General features: G+C 28.5%; 1 protein-coding gene across 4 annotated transcripts in view; it reads left to right on the forward strand.

Moving 5' to 3' along the window:
- LOC107441660 (unconventional myosin-Ie) overlaps window positions 1-21,648 on the forward strand; it is a 136,056-nt gene that overhangs the window by 102,169 nt on the left and 12,239 nt on the right. For all 4 annotated transcript variants that reach the window (XM_071179008.1, XM_071179009.1, XM_043051768.2 and 1 more), the window contains exons 9-21: window positions 863-966; window positions 2,835-2,967; window positions 3,359-3,555; window positions 6,631-6,798; window positions 8,187-8,360; window positions 11,089-11,169; window positions 11,955-12,040; window positions 12,892-12,973; window positions 14,400-14,506; window positions 14,593-14,691; window positions 15,805-15,949; window positions 18,957-19,071; window positions 19,755-19,924. In XM_071179008.1, the coding sequence (XP_071035109.1) occupies window positions 863-966; window positions 2,835-2,967; window positions 3,359-3,555; window positions 6,631-6,798; window positions 8,187-8,360; window positions 11,089-11,169; window positions 11,955-12,040; window positions 12,892-12,973; window positions 14,400-14,506; window positions 14,593-14,691; window positions 15,805-15,949; window positions 18,957-19,071; window positions 19,755-19,924 (1,661 nt within the window). The remainder of the gene's footprint in view (window positions 1-862; window positions 967-2,834; window positions 2,968-3,358; window positions 3,556-6,630; window positions 6,799-8,186; window positions 8,361-11,088; window positions 11,170-11,954; window positions 12,041-12,891; window positions 12,974-14,399; window positions 14,507-14,592; window positions 14,692-15,804; window positions 15,950-18,956; window positions 19,072-19,754; window positions 19,925-21,648) is intronic.

Genomic DNA, 21,648 nt, shown 5'->3' on the forward strand with positions numbered 1-21,648 from the left:
CTGGGGGTTCCGCGTTCGGCTGACCACCTGACCGGAACATCTGCTCCTGCACCTCTGAGCCCAAGGTCAAGAAAACTGAGATGGGCACAGTAGGCCTTGGCCCACAAGGGCTGTCGCGCCGCTGAGTTTAATTAAAGTTTACACTTTTGTGTCCCTATGTTATATTTGTACTCAATTCCTTTATTTGTTAACATTACCTCATATCTTTATATTTATATTTTAAATTGAAAGAATTATGTTTTTGGACTTCATATAATCAAAAATTAAGTTACCATAGTACATTTGAATAAAATCTATTAATAAACTTAAGCAAATTATGACTTCAGCAGGTTGTCCTAAATAGCCCAGAACATGTATTCTAACTTAGTGCTACATAATTTCTGTAGTTTTAGTTCTGATTCCAGAGTTATGAGAAGCATGCTGAAAAATCATATTCCTCTTTTTTAAATAGTTCTTTCTGTTACATGTTTTAGCTTTTACTTATTTTTAATATTTGCAGGATCTTAAACAAAATCCCTAAAAATGTTTCATTTTATTTATAAAATTGTTAAGACCCTTGAAGTGTGCATTGTTTTTTCTTCAAACTATTAATGTCTTTAAATATTTTTATGTTTGGCTTGATGCAGAAAAATTGTTATTTACCACTGCTGTGTTGATAAATTTAGGATTTTCTAAAAAAGTTTAAATTTTTTTAAAGTTTTATTAATTGATATCATTCATTCATTTATTTTTTGTTTAAAATGTTTATAGTTTTTGTCAAAAAAATATTTCAGGCTATATATTCAATTTTATCATATAAAACTGCTGTTCAAGTTAAATTTATTCATTTAAACGAAATAAGCTGATTTTTTTTTCTTTACAGAGAATTTGGGTATAATGACTCCTGATTATTACTGGTATTTAAATCAGAGTGGCACATTCAAAGTGGAAGGTACAAATGATGCTCATGACTTTCAAGAAACATTGGTACGTTATTAATCATAACTATACTTATTGTTATAAAAATGTAGTAACTTTTTTTAAAAAAATTCATTGTAAAAAATTATCAACCGTGAAAAAAAAATTTAACTGTGAATTGTTTACTGCAAACTTTACTGTGACTGTTTTCTGTAAATTGTTTTTTCAATGTGAGACAATTTCTCTTTTTTTGTCATCTGATATTATTTCAGGTTTTTCTGGCTGCAAAACAATAACATGGAAAACATCCTCTTTATGTAAAAACTGAACTCACCAACCCTCATAATGTTTACTCGATGTTTTCTTCATGATGATTTTTTTTATTGTTTACTGAGTAATAATTTTTTTCATGAGCTACATTTATTCAACAACAATTAAGCAAAACACATAAAATTTTATGCATCATGGTGCGTAGCGTTTTTAAAAAGTGCTTAAAGGTACTTATTTTCAATTTTGGTTTTTAAAATTTTTTCGATTTTGGCTCATCTTTCCAAAAATTATATTTTTTTCTTTACTATGTCGATTTTCGCCACATGTTGTGCAAAAGCGTACTTTTCACATTATTCTATGCAATGTTTTCACAATTCATTCAACCACAATCCATTTCGGTGTACCGTCGGTTCATAGCGTATGAAAGCGCCAATCATTTTTACAGGTTTGATGAAATACTTGGGCGTCCACATGTGCATACTGAGTTGGCTTCGGTGAGATTATTGCACTCTTCTGTGCTACTCTGATGCATTTTGCAAGATATTCTCCATTTCTGGCTTCATTTTATACCAAGAAAAAGAGTGTTTTGTCAGAAACTAATGATTTTATCATAATCATGTAAAGTCTTTAAAAAAAAATTTGCATTTTTTTAATGTATACAGTGCTTAAAAATCTTTTTTTTTTTGAGTACTTAAAAAGTTCTTAAGAGGTGCTTATTTTTTGGTGAAAGATTTGGCTACGCACCCTGTGCATTTCTTCTTAAGGACATTTTCTTCTTAAAGCACATATTTCTTGCTTTCATTAAAGTTTTATCACAGTGAAAATTTCATAATGTGCTTGAATCAAGAGAAATTTCATTAGTCTGGGTTTAGTCATTTCTACCAGTTTTTTTCCAATAAGATTATGTTAGCTTTTAATATCATAGATTGTAAATATGTATTATTTATGTAAAAAATTTTTATCAATATCTTTAATTTAAGGAAATAAATAATTACCTAGATTTGAAAAAAAATTACCTGTACTTGAAAAGAAAACTTAATCTTAGTACAGATCATGTGATCCAATAAAAAGAAATAAATGGTAAGCAATTTTACTCGTTAACAAGACTTATAACAGTTCAAGTCGGAAACAGTTTTTATTTCTCTTGTTTTAAGTTTTTCCGTTTTGAAAACTTTCAATATAAATGTTAAGGTTTATATCATCTAATCTCATTCTAATTTTTTGTTCTTGTTTTTCACGTCAACTCAATTGTGAGCTTATAAAATAAGTATCTTTAGAAAGAAAGATTAATTGCTTTACAAAATTGATTAAATCTTCAATATTTTAAGCAAAAAAACAGAAAAAAATCTTGGAAAAAAGTACTTTAACTCCAAATATTTTTGAACAAATTAAAATGTTGAAGAAAACTCTTGTTAAGTTTTAAATTAAAAATGTTATGTAAATATTCTTTTGCCTTCAAATTTTTCTTAATTAGAAAATGAATTTAGTTTTTTTTAAATATATTATTGTGAAATATATTATTGTTTATAATATATTATTAATATATTGTTTTTTTTAATATATTATTGTATGTGTGGTTTTGTAAAATTTAAAATTTCACTGCTGCTTTTTATAAATAAAAAATATGTTCCCAAGAATAAGTATTTATAGAATATGTGCATTTTTAGAAAGCTATGACAGTAATGGGTATGACTGATGATGAACAAATGAATGTGCTGCAGGCAGTTGCTGGTATTCTACATTTAGGAAATGTGACTTTCGTAGAAAATGGCAATTATGCTGCTGTGGAGGATGATCAGTGTAAGAATAAACTCTTCTCAACTATTAATCTTAACCTCTCTCTTTACTACCCCCCCCCACTATTTGTTTTAAAATATTTCAAATTACTTGATTCCTTCATTCTTATTCAGGATCGACTGACCCTTAGCATTTCGACTGGCATTTTTTTTCAAAACCCATAATTTTACCTAAAACCTAATTTGTTTTTATTCGAAAAAACCTTGTTAACTATAATAGTTATTTCAGGCACGTGAGTAGAGGATAAATTAAGTGATTAATATAATTACTGATTATATTGGAACAATTAATTTTTGTATTTTGATCATTTCAATAAAATAATCAAAATCCTAATTATTGAAAGAGAACATAATTATTATTAGAGAAAGAGAATTCTAATTATTATTTTCTTTAGTTTTAGGTTTTCCAGCTTATTTGTTTGGTATTGAAGCTGAGCTGATAAAATCAAAATTAACTAGTCGTGTCATGGACAGTAAATGGGGTGGACAATCAGAAACAATTCATATGCAACTCAACTTAGAACAAGCTGTTTACACAAGAGATGCCTGGGCTAAAGGATTATATACTCGCGTTTTTGATTACTTGGTCAAAGTGAGTTCATTATCTGTTTTGACATTTATTACATATTTTGTCAAATCCGTTCTATTTTTAATTCTCTTTGATAATTGTTATCGTGACATCTTTTTAGTATCAGAAAAGCTGGAAAAAAAAGTGTTCTTATTCATTAAAAAGTGCTTAAAGGTGCTTATTTTTGATTTTCATTATTTAAAAGCCCTTAAATGTGCTTTTATTCATTGGGTGATTTTAAAAAGTGCTTAATTTTCCCTTTTCAAAAATGAAACTTTTTCGTTACCACGTCGAATTTCGCCACATACTATGAAAAAGCGTGCTTTCACATTGTTCTATTCAACGTTTTCACAATTCATTTAACAACAATCTATTTCGGCGTACCGTCAGTTCATAGCGTATAAAAGCGCCAATCATTTTACATGTTTCATTAAATACTTGCGAGTCCATATGTGAGTCTACTGACCTGAGTTCGGTGAGATTCTTGCACTCTCATGTGCAACTCTGCTGCATTTTGCAAGATATTCTCAATTTCTGGCTTCATTTTCCTCCCTCTGATATCGAAACGAAAAATCTCTCGATCATTTTATAACTGCTAATATAATCAAAAGAAGAGTTCTTTGTCAGAAACTAGTTATTTTCTCATGATCATCGAAAGTTAAATCATTTTGTTAATGTATATAGTGCTTTAAAATATTTTTTGAGTGCTTAAAAAGAGCTTCTGTTTTGTTGACAGATTTAGCTACTCACCTTGTTATTTAGGTAATTCACCTGAAAAGTCAATCTTGCTCTTCCCCTTTTTCTCTTGTCATCAGGGGCAGAAAAGTTTAGCACAGTATTTTTCTTATGTCTAATTAAATAGTGTATGTTTCAAAAGGGCTTGTCATCAACATTTCAATCAATAAAACAACAATATATCTGGTTAATAATCAATCAAAAAATTTCTACTTTTTTGTTAGAGAAATAAAAAATCGTTAAAGTAAAATTATGAAAGTATTAAAAAAAAAGTATAGATAATAATGATTAAATGAAAGCTTCATTTCCATAAAATTAGAAAGAAAGGAATAAATTTTTATCTATTTTAAGCTTTTATACATTCATTGACATCTTTCCAGAGAATGAATTAAAAAAGTTCACCTCTCCACTTCTTTTCTAAACATTTGATCAAAAAATTAAAAATGTTCAAACATATTTTATCAATTTGGAAAAATTAAAAAAAAAATGTTAAAATAATTTATTGGTTAGTATCGCATCCTCTATTGAATCATATCTCATGGTGTGCTTGAATAGTCTTTGCTATCTCTATGGTATTAAATGTATATAAATCTTCTTCTGTAGGGTAGTTTAAGAGGTGAAGCCCTGCAGCGACTGCAGGGCAGTTAAAAACATGATATGGTGTGAGTTCCACATTGGGACAGTTGCCACAGTTTTGATATTTTCTAGTCCCATCTGCAGAGATTTTCATGTTTTTATGATGTTTTGTTCTTTGTCTGATGAGAGTGGTGGCTGTCCTCATGTCGATGTCAGAATTAGTTATTTGATCATGGGCCTTGAAAAGAATTTATTAAAATATTTTTAAAAAATCCCAGAAAATGAGTTAATTTCAGTTTGAGATGCCTAAAAGTCCAGCACCTTTTCCAACAAAAAAAATTGTTGCTACTTCTAATAGATATTTTTTGATGCTCGATCTTTATTCACTTTTATGTCATTAAATTTATATCTATGAAATTACATAACTACTTACTATCTAAAATTTCTTTTGCAAAAACTCATTTTCACATTTCTGAGAAAATATCGCACTGTCACAATCGAATATTTTTGTCTTCTATTTTAAAAAAATGACGTTTAACAATGGTGTGTCACCCATTATATCTCTTTATTGCTATTTACCTGAAACTTTTTTCACAGAATATGTTTCTTTTGTTTAATTTTTTAAAAAAACTACTTGTTTAATTTCATTGCAATAGCAAGTTTAGTTGTTTTGTAATATATTTTATGTTAACATAAATAAGACAGAACTGAAAAATTAATAATACAATTTAAGTCATTAGGTACAAAAATGGGAAACACTTGACAAACATAAATCTAGAAATTTTAAGATTTTTTCTGCTTGAGTGTTTGTAGCCATTCTGATTATAATATTTGTAGTTGACAACCTGAGAAATCTGAGTTAAATTTACAAGATGGCATACCATAATTTTTCATTAAGTTCTAGTAAAGTGAAACCTCTCGGGAGCGACTACTCTCTATTCCACTGTAAAATGGTCGTTAATGGAGGTTGGTTGCTCTTAGGGGTTACCTTCGTTGACTTGAAAATTATATCGAAGGTACGTAATATTTTGTAAGCGATTTTAATTTTACTGAGTCTCGTTTTTTTTTTGGTGCAAAAGTGCCACTTGTGCTGGCTTCACTGAAACCGGATAGATGAATAAAACTTACCGTCAATAAAAATGACCTCTAATTTTATGCATGAAAGCAAATTTACCACTTATGAATAATAGAACTATTTTAAATAAATAAACAATTATGTTTTTTGTTTAAGTTTACATTAAATTTTATATCATAAAAATGAGTCAACTTTAAAAAATGAGAACAGGTTTGTTTGCTTGTTATACTTAGTTTTTTCTAAAATAACTTTTTATTTCTAATTTAACTTTCAAATCTAAAAATAAATCATAGATATTATCGTCTTTAGTGCACTCTGACTGCAACATAAGGTTGTCAATCTCTCTCCGAAAGCATCAAAAAGACCTCTCTAAATAAGAATCTGACACAAATATTTTGATTGCATTTGAATCTACTTATTTGTTTTGGTAATATTTTTTGTGTATTTGACCTTTTTCACATTTGCTGCAGAAGATAGCCCAGTTGCTGGGGGAGATTTTGATGGTCTCTTCCAAGATTTTCAACACAAAGTCTAAAGAAAAAATGCATCTGTGCATCCCAAAAGTGATCGTAAATAGAGGAGGTCACTACAAAAGGGTGGTCTTTCCTGGAGGTTTCACTGTAGTTAAAATTATAAATTTCAGCATTTTGAAGATTTTGTTTAAAAGTGCTTTTTAGTGTTGCCATATTAATAATTTTGTACCTGATTCTCAGGTTGTAAATTCTGCAATGAAAACTCCAATGACTGAACTAACTGTTGGAATTCTGGATATCTATGGATTTGAAATCTTCCAGAAAAATGGGTTTGAACAATTTTGCATCAACTATGTAAATGAAAAATTACAGCAGATATTTATAGAATTAACACTAAAAGCTGAACAGGTATAGTAGCTTTGATTTTATTTGTAGCCCATTTGTATAACATTTTAGATTGATTTCATTGTTAATATTTAAGAGAATTGTGTTTTCCAAATTCTGATACATATACAATTGGAAAAACCCCAAATAAACAAAAACATACTTTCCCTAGATAAACATACCTTTTTTTCAACGGATTGTGATTCTCCTCAAAGTACAGGAGATTGCCTCAAATTATGAAAAATGATCCCAATAGTTTGGTCAGGAGAGCTGTCAATAGTTTGGACCCCGTAATGTTAATTGTACTTTTTATATAATTTGCCATACCTTGAAAACTTTTTGAGCAAAATGAAATGTTAGCACACAATTATAAAATACACTTCTCTAAAAATTATTCCCTGCAAAAAATAACTTTCAATAATTATTTGTTACTTTATTTATCAATTTTCCTTAAATTTTGAATTGCTTAGTTTCATTTAAAATCATCATTTTAAAGGAAAGTTATTATATTGAAAAATGCAAAATTTGACGAGAAATTAATTGAATAGTTCCTGAAAAATCGAATGGTAAAAAAGTCAGATATTTAAAATTCTATTTATGAGACTTCTTAGTTTAAATATTTAAATTCCTTATTTTTATAGCATGCTAACTCATAATTTTCATGCTCTCTAATTACATCACTTAACTTTAAAAGAACAAGACAACAAATTAAATTTATTTAATAAATAAAAAAATTTAAAAAATATATTTATCATGTAGAGGATGATTCTTTCCAGGTGATAGAAAAATGATACACAATTATATTGTATTTAATGAACAATTAAATTTGGAACATTTTTTTATTAATTATAATTAAGAATTTAAATTATTCTGTTGTTACTTATTAATCATAATTTTGCATATTAACATGACATATGGCCCACATTAAGCCTTCTCCACCTTGTCAAATGTGATAAAATGGTAAATTTGGCGTATAAAATTGTGTTTTGGCGAATGATATTTTCCACTGGAAAGAAAAATATATAATTCAATCCTCAAGATAACGTCAAAATGAATTTTTCTGAACAAATCAGTATTTTTTATTCAATTACAGTACTTTGTGGTAGATGCGCTGCGTAATCAATTATTATTGGGTCCAAATAATATAAGCCTGAAACAAACTACCATAAAATACAGATTAAAAACCCCTTTAAGTAATTCTATGGCAAAAAAATTTTCTTAAAAAGTTGTTAAGATTTGCATAGCGAATGCTTTTGAAATTTGGATAATTTTCTGGCTAATAATTTCTAATTCTTAGCTCGTACTCTACATATCTTTTGTGTTCATTATTTTTACTAAGTTTGATATAAACATTTTTAGTTTAAATGTGATTATTTTTCCAGAAGTAATTTGAGTAATAATATCTGTTTCAGGAAGAGTATGTACAGGAGGGTATTAAATGGAATCCAATAGAATACTTCAATAATAAAATAGTGTGTGATCTCATCGAGAACAAGACTTCCCCTCCTGGAATAATGTCCATTGTGGATGATGTCTGTGCAACAATGCATGCTGTCAATGAAGGTTCCGATGCTCAGCTTCTGGGTGTAAGTATTTTTCTTTTTTTATGTACAAAATTCGTTTTACAAAAGGAGCACATGACTTGAGATATTTACTTTGAGGTGAGATAGTCTGCCAGTACATTACCACCTAGGTTAGTACACCATAGGTCAAAAAAATATTTATTCAGTAAATAATCTTTTTTTAAATGTTCATATAGTACTTTTTTCTTGGAATTGGGTGGCCAGTGTGTTGGTTATTATTTTAAGAAATCAGGGGTGCCTACCGCAGCGATTTAACTGTAATTATTACAATTTGATGGATTTTGAAAATTAGGAATTTCAAGAGTTTTTATAATAATCTATTTAAAATAATTTTTTTCCTTAGCTATCAATAGTTTCGAAATTTTGTTGTTTGCAGCAAATATTCAAACAAAAGTAACACTTAAGTGTTACTTTTTTTTATTTAATAGTAATGTTGAATTTTGTAAAAACACTAATTTGAATTTTTGTTAACATTATATGTACTGTACTTTTTATTATGGAAAACTAGTTAAAAAAATTGGCACCTCTGGGAATGAACCCCTATATGTTTATTTGATGGTATAAATTTAATTTACTTCAAAAAATATTAAGATGGTAATAAAAATTTGCATGTTACAAGCCCTAAAAAGAGTTCTCATTCTCAAGACTTACCAGATGATCAGTGTACTATCGATATGCTGAATCTCATTCAACAGTGAATTTTCCAAATTGTGCTCTTTCCTTTTAGTTGTTTAAATTTTTGTGCTAATTGTACTATCAAAAGCCTATTCTGGTCACACAAAAGTTTGTACTTCATACATTATCCTCCTGACACTACGCCTCCTGGACCCCTTGTCATTTTGAACTTTAAAAAAAAAATCATTGAAAAATAATTTAGTTTTAAAACATATTTTATCATAATTTGTTTTAGTCTTGACGTAATGGAGGAAATATTTACTTGGAATTTTATGTAATGAATAAGTCTGAGGCTGCATAAGGGCTTCACAATTTCAATAACTATAGGAAACTGCATCTACAGCCTAATGCATAGGCATAAAATTCCTAGTTTACAAACTTTTGAGTGTATAATCGGGAACCTCACCCCCAAATTTTTGAGACCTGGGGCCCCTTAAAAATTAGCTCCCTCTAAAAATTAGTAAAAAAGAAAGGAAAAATACTTTTACGCAAATAAATTACGCAGCAAAAAAAAACATGTGTAATTGCAGCATAATATGCATAAAATTAGGGGTTAACGGACAAATTTAATAAGACAAATAACAGTTGATTTTGCAAACTGGGATAATATGTGATGAAATTTGATAAATGTGTCAAAATTTGGCAATTTTATCATGATACCTTAGAGCATGGCAAAAAAATATTTATTTGGTTAAATTTCCTTTTCAGTTTTGTATTTTTTTACTAATGTGGTAATACATACGAACTTTCAAGAGGTACCTAATTCAAAGGCTCCCATGGGCCACAAGCTCTCAATCTCACCCTGGTTCTTCTTTTGCATCGATGACAGTCTGCAAATGTCATGGCAGACTTTCCACCACTTTTGATTAGTGACCATTGGAATTTACTTCTTGGCATCTGTCACAGCTGAAGTGAGTGCTAACTGCGATTAGCGTTGATTTAAATGGTATATTATACGGAATTAAGTCAGGGTTCCAGGAAATCCAGTCCAATATTTGAACACCCATTTCTTCAATTCCTGGATGTGAGAATGGTGCAGTTATCCTGCTGGGGAGACCTTCCCCCAAATTTTGTCAAAGGCTTGGAAGACCAACATTGTTCAGAATGTCCACATCTCAGAATTTATGTTTCCTACTTGGGAACCTATGCCAACATGAAAAATACCTCCACATCATGATGCTTTAAGTAGGTGTCGGGATACTTTTGTCCAGATAGTGCAGTAGCCCCTAATTTCTCCAAAAAATGGCAATTTTGAATTTCTTAACCCCTTAACAATCGATTAATTTTCAAGAAAACGGTCATAAAAGTGCCTATTTTGCCAAATACACGTATTTAAATTGGTGCTGACATCTAGTTTAAAATAAACTAACTATCTACAATTACCTTAAAAATATCCTGATACTGCCATCTGGTGTATAAAATGAGAAATAAAATGTTTTCTGGGCAAAGGAAATGAATTAGTTTTATTCTTATGGGTGCGTTACTACTGAACACTCCAGCCCGGAAATTTCACAGGAGCGAGAAGGAAGGGGTTAATTCAAAAGTAGGTTAAATAAGTGTTTCATTATCATAGGGTTAAAATCCTAATTCATCAAAAAATACTACATGTTTGTACAGAGAAGGTACATTTATGAGTAGGTTTTGATATTCTATTCATCTTTTTCTTATTAAGTAAATTGGATGGATATGTCTGCATTGCAAAACGGGACCCTAAACTCAGATCACGATTGATCTTAAAGGGTTAATTTGAGAGTTTATTTTCATGATTTTGTGAGTGTCTTGTATTAATTAAAAAAAATTTAAAACTATTAAAAAAAGATTACTTTTTAATTAATTTAAATTTTATGTACGTTCTAATTTTATACTTTTCTTTATTTGCAATTATTGTCTTATCTTACTATCGTTTAAAAATTTATGTCTGAAAATTATTTTTTTTATGAAATAATTTAATCAAAACTTCAGAACACCTGAATTTTCAGTTGTGTTATTTACTTTTATTTATCATTAATTGCTGCAAAAAATTTGACTATTTGCACATATCATTGTATTATTTTAGAAATTATCTAAAGCTGTTGGTTCCCATGCTCACTTTCAAACATCTGGTATAGATTTTGCCATACATCACTATGCTGGTAAAGTAAGTTAACATTTCTGTTTTATTTATAAAACATTTGTCTTAATATTTTCGATGTGGAATCTCATGTTGTTTCACAGCTATTTAACAAGCACTTTAAGTTATTGTCCATTAAATTTATATGCTTTTGTGGAGTTTAAATTTGTTTTTTGAAAATCTTTTTTTTCCTTTTATTAATTTTTTATTTGTTATCTATGTTAATGAACTTATTGAGTTTAATGCATTTTACATTCATAATATCAAGTTTTATGCCAAAACTAAAGATGTCATTTCTACTGTAATTTTGTATTTACATTATAAAATAATTGTATTTAGAAACAGTTTTTCATATCAGTTTTGACTCAAAATATTTTTCTCAAAATTGCATTAGACTTAGTCTGAAAATTGTTGCTATAGTGTAAAATGTACTTTTTTAATTAAGTTTAAATCATAAATGTTAAGTTAAAAGAGATAGTCAGAAAATTACTAGCAATGAATCAAATCTTGTTATGAATTAAAAACACTTGTTAAAATAATTCTGTTTCAACAATTTAGTTCTCTAACCTACTTAAGTTTTTAAAAGAGTTGTTTCATAATTATTTTCTATACTTTTGATCCTTTTATTTAAAAATAATATCATTGGTTCTTAAAAAGTTTATATATCTTCCCATAAAGCGCATTACAATTCTTTAAGAGTATATTTGCTTACAATAATACATTAGAAATCGCTTGTTATTAATTATTTTTTGTTGTGATATTCATTTTTATTGGTTAGTTGGTAACTTTTATTTTCTTTTGACATGTTTAAGGTCACCTATAACGTTGAAGGATTTTGTGAGAAAAACCGAGATGTGTTATTTACTGACATTATTCAAGTCATGCAAAGTAGTGAAAAGTATGTTATGTCTATTTTGTTTATTTGAAATTAGTTACACTTTTAAAATTTGAGATATTTAATCAAAAGTATTTTTTCCAAAAAAATATTTTCGTTGTAGACCTACCTAATCTATAAGAACTCTATTTTAAATTATTCTGACAATTATCAATAGAAATAACAAAAGTAAATAATAAAGTAAAGTGAACAGATATAAAAAAGACATTTTTTCACACAAATTACGAAGTGGAGTCTGTTATGGTCTCACGTTAAAATAAAGCTTTAAATTTCGAAATGATTTTTGAGCTGTAATTATCTATCTATCTCAAAATATATAATTATGAGGACTTATTTAGGAAGATGAACTATTGAAAGATATTTTTAAGGAAATATTAATTGAAAATTGGTCTATAAAAGACCTTGAGAAAATTAAACCACCTATAGTATTGTTGGTAAGGCATTAGGCCTATGTCCAAGAGGATGTGGTTTCGATACCCACCAGCCTAAGACTCCCCGAGTAGTAAGGGGTGCGTGTTAAATCTGTTGGGTCATGAAGTCCTCCACGTTACCATACATTAAAAAATCATACCTCTGGGGGTACTGAATTGGAGATTAATCGTTCTCCGCTTCAGGTCAAAATTACAATCCGTGGATGAATAAATGAAGACTACCTATAAAACAGGTTGTGAGATGTGTGTGGCTGAAGTCTTATTCTTGACCATTTGTGGTGCCACTGAAAAACAAGAAACTCACCCTCTGCCTTAAATTCGCTTGGTTTCACCAAGCAGGCTTGCTGATAATGGCAGTGGCATTAAAAACAACAAACCACCCATTTAGTGATTTCTGTTTTTAATGCTATTGAATTTTTATAGTTCATTTATGAGAGAGCTATTTCCTGAAGATGTATCTGGGACTATACGAAGTAGACCAACCACTGCTGGCAGCAAAATAAAGGTAACACAACGCCTACTTTAATTCTATTTCAAGTTTGCTTAATTAAATATTTACCATTTTGTCAATGTTTTTATTTAATTTAAATTATTTTTGCTCCACAACATAAGGATATCATAAAGAGTTTAGTTCTGTTCAAAAAACTAAGATAAAATGCAATTTTCTATTTTTTCTATTATTATTTTAATGGACAAACATTGCAGTTTGGAGATGAACCCTATTTTTTTATCAGATATTTTAATGCCTCTTTTTTGGATTTGAGATTTTTCTCTTTTTTTAAAAAATTCTTCCACAAACTCGGAAAGAGTTTGTGGAAGAATAACAACACTGTCTAAAAGTTTCTGTCATACACTTTTCAAAGAATGCAAAAAAAGATCAAATGAAACTTCAATTCCTTTTATTGATAAAGTGTAGAGGGAAGTTCTGTTGGCAATTTGGATGTCTTTATGTGTTTTATTAAGCATGTCATTCATTGATTAATATTAATACAAAGTTTTCAATTGTCTAATTTAACTGAGATTTTTAAGGCCAGTTTTGCTATCTAATTTTTTCACATGCTAAAAGTTTTATAGTTGTATTGGTGTATCATTTTATTAAATAAAATTTTTGTTACAAACATAAGACAATTTTAGAAAATATTCCAAATGCTGTTAATTTTTTGACTCACTGATCTATGACTAATTTATCATTCCTCTTTATACCAACTAGCAAATAAAAATTTCTTAATTTATATTCTGAAATTTGATACTTTTTTTTCCCATGAAACAATATTTTACCAAAAATTATGTATTTGTTTAAATGCTTCTTCTTTGAAATGTTATGATGCTATTTTTTTATGTGGGATCGGATTGATGTTATTTGTTCAGCAATTTGAATCGAAACATGTTATGTTTAAACATTAGTTATGAATATTCAACTTCTTAAATTTATGATCTATTTTATTAATTGAAAAATTTAACTGTGAAGTATCAATTAAATTTATTTTTTTAAATTTATATAACAAAATATAATATATATTTTTGTTAATATTTATATTTTAATATGACGAAAAATAATACAGAAATCTGTATCTGTTATTACGGAAAATTAGCTTCCTGATTTTGGACTCTGTATATGTATAGAAATTTTGTGAGATACATCTAATTGAATTAATCACTTATTCTCAATAATCAAATAATTCTTTATATCTGTGTTCTAATGTTTTAAATAAAATTGAATATTGTTAAATAGATTTCCATTTATAATGACCAGTACAATACAGATGTCCTATAATAACGCATCAGAATTTATAATCTCTTATTTTAGTATGTATGCTTATACTGCTTTTATTTTGGAATTTCAATTACATTTTTTAACTTACTATATTTATGATTCTATTTGAATCAGTGGATGAAAAAGAAGTTTTTAATCAAGGGTGTTGTACTTTTAGACTCAAGCCAACCAACTAGTTGATGCTCTCATGAAGTGTACACCACACTATATCAGATGCATAAAACCTAATGAGACCAAAAAACCACATGACTGGGAAGAAGACAGGTATTGGCTTATTTTATAATAAAACAATTTTTCTTCTTCTTTTTGACTGTTACGATATTTGACTCATTCAATGTTACCATTTGTAGGGTGAAACATCAAGTTGAATATTTAGGTTTAAAAGAAAATATAAGAGTTCGTAGAGCTGGGTATGCATATAGGAGACCTTTCAAAAAGTTCTTACATAGGTAAGTTTTACATTTGCACTTTATTTATTTTAAAAAATTTTATTTATATTTAAAATTTTCACATCATTTGTAAGTGGAATTCAAACTTTGTGTAGTTAATTTATTACTGTATATGTTTGAAACAACAATATTTGAGAATGAGTGTTAAAAAAAGACTTGAAGTTCTTCTTTAAAAAATAAAAAAAAGGTTTCATTTTTTTAAAAAAAGAATGTAAGCTCCTGAGGCAGTGTAAAGAAGTGAAATCGGTAGTTCTCCCGTTATTAATTGCTTTTTAAGTTTTGAATTTATTATTTATTTATATATTATTATTTATTTATTTGGCAAAATGTACAGTTTATATGTTTTATGTTTTTTATTTCTGTTTTAAATTAAAAACTTAATTGAAGTGAAATTACGGTATTTGTGCTTATATTTAAACATGTATGCTTTTCTCCTGTATACTCCTAGATTTAATATATCAAACACTATCTGTTAAACAAACTTATGTTTAGCATTTTGCTGTTAAAAAAAGTCTGATTAAATAGTTAAAAAGTTTGTGATCCAGGTTAAATTTTATGGTTATGGTTGAATTTAATTGAATCTTAGCATGCATATGTATTTAAATCAATGTAAGCATTTTAATCTTATGCTAAGTAGGATAATCATACTCTTGCTTTCTTTCTGTTTATATTGAATAATTTTCATTGATGTTATTTAAAGTTGATACAGTGATTGAGGCACTGAATGAGCTGTGATTAATGGTTAGCTACAGTTTCACTCTCCAAGTGTTGAACCTCTGGGTTAAATTTTACTCAAATGTTTCAGCTATGCATTACTTTCTTATGAAATAACAGTGCTGTTATTGATGCAGGAGAGCCTGCAGCTTGGAAAGGCTGATCCACAGCGCTAAGAAAGTAATAGTTATTAAAAAGCCGCTTAATTTTGCCTAAAATGTTATGCTGGAATAATTATTTTCTGTGGGAATCATTAAAAATACAAAACTCACTTAGTTGTCTTCTTCAATATGCTTCCAAGTTGACTTGACATAAAAAATAATCATTTTTATACTAGTTTTTACAGATATTTATTAGTTTATTTTGTCAATTTTATGTAAACTTATTTTTTCCTTTTAGGTATGCCATTTTAACTAAAGAGACATGGCCTTCTTGGAATGGTGATGTTAAGCAAGGAGTTGTCCACATATTGAACAGTGTAAATATGGATAATGATAACTATCAACTTGGGAAAACCAAAATTTTTATCAAGGCCCCAGAATCGGTAAAATATAACGTTATTAATTTTACGCTCCTTGAAAATAGTTTTGACTCGCTCCTTTGTCGGTTAACTCTATAAAATCGTAATTTTTCACCCAAAACTGGCAAGTTTTTTTTTTTTTTTTGTTAAATTGGTCACGATTAAAGCTTTAAGAAATGACATTATTTGTATCCATACAAAGTTTGTGTCAACTATAGGGTTATTCCTTTATTAAGGAACATCATATTTGCAGACTTTAAAAGAATTTAATAGGGTTAAGAAACGATTCTAATAATTTATTTGAAAATGAGTCTTGGTGTGATAACGATAAAGTAAATTTATGAAGATCAAAAAAGTTACAGAATTCAATAACAGTACAGGACCCGTTGTCCGGAAATCAGAAAACCTGAAAACCCAAAAACAGGAACGAAATTCGATACATTTTCCTGCCATTTTTAAAAAAATTTTCCCTCATAAGATTTTAGGATTTTTCTTTCCTTTTTGAAAGTTGTTTACCTTACCATCATTTTGGAAATAATCATTAGTGTATTACTTCATCGTTTTTTCTTCTTTTTAAGATTATTTCCNATAGTTCGAAAGCCTACTTTAACAATAGAAAAAACGGCTTTTTGTAGCGATTCAGAAAACCGGAAAAATCAGTTATCCGGAATAGTGATGGTCCCGATCGTTCCGGATAATCGGTTCCCTACTGTACTTGGATTAATTTGTGATAATGATATGATTCCAGAAATCAAACTCCCCCTTTTTTTGCAATACAAAAAGTAATGGGATCAAAAAACAAAATTTAACAGTGTATAAAATTGTGATTTGATCAACGGTTATCTATGGATCAAACACTCGGACTGTGTCCCAAAAACATGAAAAGATGCAAATCACCTGAGAGAGAAAACATTAAGAACCAGTTTTGCTCGAATCAGAGTGGGAGATGTGTGGCAAAAAAAGATTTAATCATGAAATCCAAAACTAAATTTTAAAAAAGGACATTTATTTTACTATGTATAAAAATCTAATGATGGTGGCGCAATTTTCCATTGGTGTCCGTGCATTTTTATTGGTCGGAAAATCACGTGGTAGGATCCAGTTTTTCCTCATTGATTTACATATTGTTTGGGTTGCCATAAGCATTTAATTAATGAAAGTCATAAAGATATTGTTTTTCTATAAATATTTTTGTATCCCTAATTTAAAGTTATTTAAGCGCAGAGAGCTCGTCGCACTTTACTATACTCAATACTCAAAGTTATTTTCTTGTACTGTATTATTATTCTTTTATTTCAAGAGTTTAAAACTAAAATAATTGTTGTTGTTTTTTATAATTATTATAATGTACTTCTGCACTACTTTTTAAGATAAAGTTATTTAGAAAGGTGGTCTAATATTGTTAACTGTTTTGCTTACAATTTTGTGCAAATAACATTAATATATTGTTATAAATTAAAGATCTGTTAAATGATTTAGAACTTAACGATCAGATTCATGTACAGTAAGATGCAAGCAAAAATAGTTTTTAATATATCTGCCCTTTTGATAAGCAAAAATATTAAATTATGATTGTGAACTCATCAAATTTTTGAACAATATAATGTTATAACAAAGTAAATGTTATTTTAAAAAAATGATTACTTATAAAAATTACTTCTGTTCATCAATAGATCTAAATATTTTCAATACTAATAGATAATAATATTTGGATGTGGGAAGTGGAGGCACAAGCATAAGCGAACAGAGTTCCTTTTAGAACATATATGTAAAGTGAATAGTTTTAACTTAGGTAGAAAAACTGTTTTCTGCCAAGAAACAATCATTATTGCGAAGCAATCATCGGGGTTGCTGAGCGGCAACGAACAGGGGGTTAGCCCCTTGTAAATTGTATAAAATTAAAAAGAATCCAATGGTTGGGACACGCAGAAAGATTGGGGGACAACAGGTGCACACAAAATGTCTTTAATAGTCAATGAAAACGTCCGAGAAAGGGACAGATTGATGACATTGAGAGAGACCTCAAGACCTTGAAAATAAAAAACTATAAAGCAAAATCGCGAGGCAGGCGGGTTTAGAGTAGAATTGTTAGGGAGCACAACAAGGACTGTAGTACTAGGGAGTAAACAACACCTATTCTAATTTTTAGTTGCTTAAGAATTTAAGAAAAATAAATTTAACTTATGTAAGTTGTAATAAGTGTAAATTACTTACTTACTAACTCCCTGGACCCATAGAACTGCTCAATTTTTTTTAAAACTGAGTTACATGCTTTTAAAGTCTGAAAATGCAATGTTCCTAAATGGTGGAACTGCCCTAGAGTGCCTAGAGTATTATTATTTCATCCCTTTAAGGGACTTCTTATTTTGGTTGAAGATGTGGCCACTATCTGATTCAAATTATACTTAATAAAAATCTAAATTTACATTCAACGATTTGTACATTATTTCCTGGAAACTCAACTGTTATATTCATTCAATATTGGCCTAAATGAACATTTATATATACCACTATCAACTATACGGCTAATGACGGGGAAGCAAAGTTCTCCCCTCATCATAGTGGAACTGCCCTAGAGTAAATGAAAGGATTTTGAAACTTTGTTGTTTTTTTTTTCTCTCTCCATAATTAACTACAATATTTCATTTTCACCAGAAATAACCTTTTTAATTATATATTTTTTTCGTCAATCGGTTGTTTTTAAAATCAAGCAATCAGTATCATGCGTACTCAGCTCAAAAGATATTAGCATCAAAATATAAATTTTTTTAAATCACTTTCTTAGAAATCAACCAAGTTTTAATCTTCTATCATGCAAATTTTGTATGGTTAAGCATATCACTATTTTAAAAGGCTCTGATGATGAGGTTTTAAAATGTGTCAACTATTATGCGGAAAGTTGTGTGTCAGGTGGGAATCCTGTTACCATAGAAATCAAGCTTTTAGTGAGTCCAGATTTTTTTTTTCCAAGAGTGTCCAAGAATTTTATGATTAAAAAAATTGCTTATAGTTTTTCTAACATATTTTTTAGTTGTTTTTGCTTGAAGAAATGAGAGAAAGGAAATATGATGCCTATGCCAGAGTTATTCAGAAAGCATTTCGCCAGTACTTTGCCAAGAAGCAATACCAGAAGCTGAAAGAAGAAGGTTACTATCTCAGACTAGGCTTCTTATCTTTTCTTCCAACTAATTTTAAATTCTGCATATTTAAGTAACTATATCATTCTGGTTACTTACTAAGAAGAAAGTTTTCTTAATGTCAAGAAAACTTTATCTTTAATATCGAAATGCTTGAAAATTATTGTTATAATACAAAATTAATTTATTTTAGTAGTTGTTAAAGTGCTAATTTTTGTTGTTGTCCAAGTTTCAAAAATGTTTTTTACAAAAAATTCTTAATATATAACTTTAAAATGTTTGACTGCTTAAAAACGGCATTCAATTTTAAATCTTACTCTTGTTTTATTAACTATTATTATTGTAAATATGTAGCTATTTTGGGTCAATATTGAAACTCTTAAAATTGTTTCTCGTTTAATGCTATGTTAGAAAGCCAGAAAAAGTTTTCAAAAATTCGCAGCAAATGTTTCATTTTAAAATGTCATATAGTTTCAATGTAAAACTGTTCTATAAAAATATTTTTTGTACATTTTATAATAAATTGAAATATAAACTGTTAACAAGTAGAATAAAATTTAAACTGAACGTTTTAAAAGAATTAAATATTTTTTGCTGAACATTTAACTTAAATTTTTACCTGTGCATAAAATTAATGTTTAAGAAAACTAATTTTGCTTTTAATTACATTAAAAATAAAATGTTTGTTCCAGCATCTGATCTTTTGGTGGGTAAAAAAGAAAGACGAAGATACAGCTTGAATAGGAACTTTGTTGGGGATTATATTGGATTAGATAATAATCCTGCCCTCAGAGCTTTAATTGGAAAAAGAGAACGTATTGAATTTGCCGAAACCATCAACAAATATGACAGAAGGTTCAAAGTAAGTTAACATCTTTCTTTCTTCCCTACTTTTACTATATTCTTTCTACACATTTCTTCTTTATTGGCTCTACTTCTTAATTTCAAGAAATGGCTTCATTCCTTTGCTCAGAGTTTTCTCTGAGCATCTCTACTTTCGGCAACCACCTTCCAATTTAGTTTAGAATCTTAAGTGCTTTTAAATCTTTATACATAAATGCATTACTAATGTACAGTGCACCACAAAAACGGGCCACCCTAAACAGCTTTTGATTTAATGATCGAATGTTCATGTTCCAGGACTCATTCTTCATGGTTCAAGAGGGTGACCTCAAATGGGCTAATTAATTAGTGCAGAAGATATTATAAGTTACAAAATCAGACACAAAAACGTACTTTCTCTGCATAAACATATATTTTTTTGACCAATTTGGATTTCTGACTCCCAATATAGAAGCCGCAATCTGGAAAAAATGGTTCCAAAAGTTTGGTTAGAAGAGCAATCCTTATAAGATTCATTTTTCAAAAGATAATTCCATGCAAAAAAAAATACATTTTCATTAATATTTATTATTTTAGTTGTTAATAGTAGAGAAATTTTTTAATTGTAAAGTATCAAACTTTTTACATCATTTAAAATTACGTAATCTTGCATAGCAAAATACAAAATTTGAGCAAAATCGGTTGAAAAGTTCATGAGAAATCGAATTTCAAATGTATGACTTCTTTAAAGTTCGATTTCTCTGGAACTGTTCTACCAATTTCACTCAAATTTTTAGTTTGACGTGTAAAATTACCTACCTTAAAATGTAAGAAATTGTATACCTTACAATAATTTTTTTTTTTAATAAGTAGCTACTATACTATAAGTAATTTTTTGCATGGAATTACCTTTTGGATAAATAAATTTTATAATTGTTTGCAATAAGTAAAATTAATATTAAGGTGTCCAAACTTAGGATCGCACTCCTGACAAAACTATCACGACCATATTTCGCAGTTTGCTGCTACCCACTATATTCTGGGGTTCGGAAATCCGAATTTGTTGAGAAAAAAAGGTTTGTTTATTCAGAAAAAATATGTTTTTGTGTCTAGTTTCGTAACTTAAAATATCTTGTGTACTAAATAATTAGCATATTTAAGGTCACCCACTCGAACTATTAAGAATGAGTCCTAGAACATGAAGATCCGATCATTAGAGCAAAAGCCATTCAGGGCGGTCGATTTTTCTTGTACAACTAGACCCAAGAACAGACCAGAACTATTTATTATAATCTCTTTTTCAGAATCTTTGTTGAAAAAAACTGTAGTTATCATTTCCTTCTGATTAGCCCATTAAATTCTTTGCATCTTTATGTATATTAGTGCACATCAGTTTCTTTATATATATTTTAGGTTTGATCTCTTTCCTTAAGGACTGTTTACAATTTAAATTAATAAAAAATATTAAAATCTGAAAATAATATAAAGAAATAAATAGCTTTATTATGAATTGATGTGTATTAAAAATAAAATGTGACAGTACCTTAAACATAATTCAAAATTAATTAAATCTGACTCCTATTAATTCAAAACATTAACAATTTAATAATTAAAAATAAAGTTTACAAGAAAAAAAAATTCAAAATAAAAAGTAATATTTTTAAAAACACGTTTTAGTAGTGGATAATAATAATTAAGAAAAAAATTGAAAAACGAAAAACGTGGGGCGCATGAAATACATGTAGATGTTAACGTTTAAACTTG

This window comes from Parasteatoda tepidariorum, chromosome 3, assembly GCF_043381705.1.
Source record: "Parasteatoda tepidariorum isolate YZ-2023 chromosome 3, CAS_Ptep_4.0, whole genome shotgun sequence".
Classification (NCBI taxonomy): Eukaryota; Metazoa; Arthropoda; class Arachnida; order Araneae; family Theridiidae; genus Parasteatoda; species Parasteatoda tepidariorum.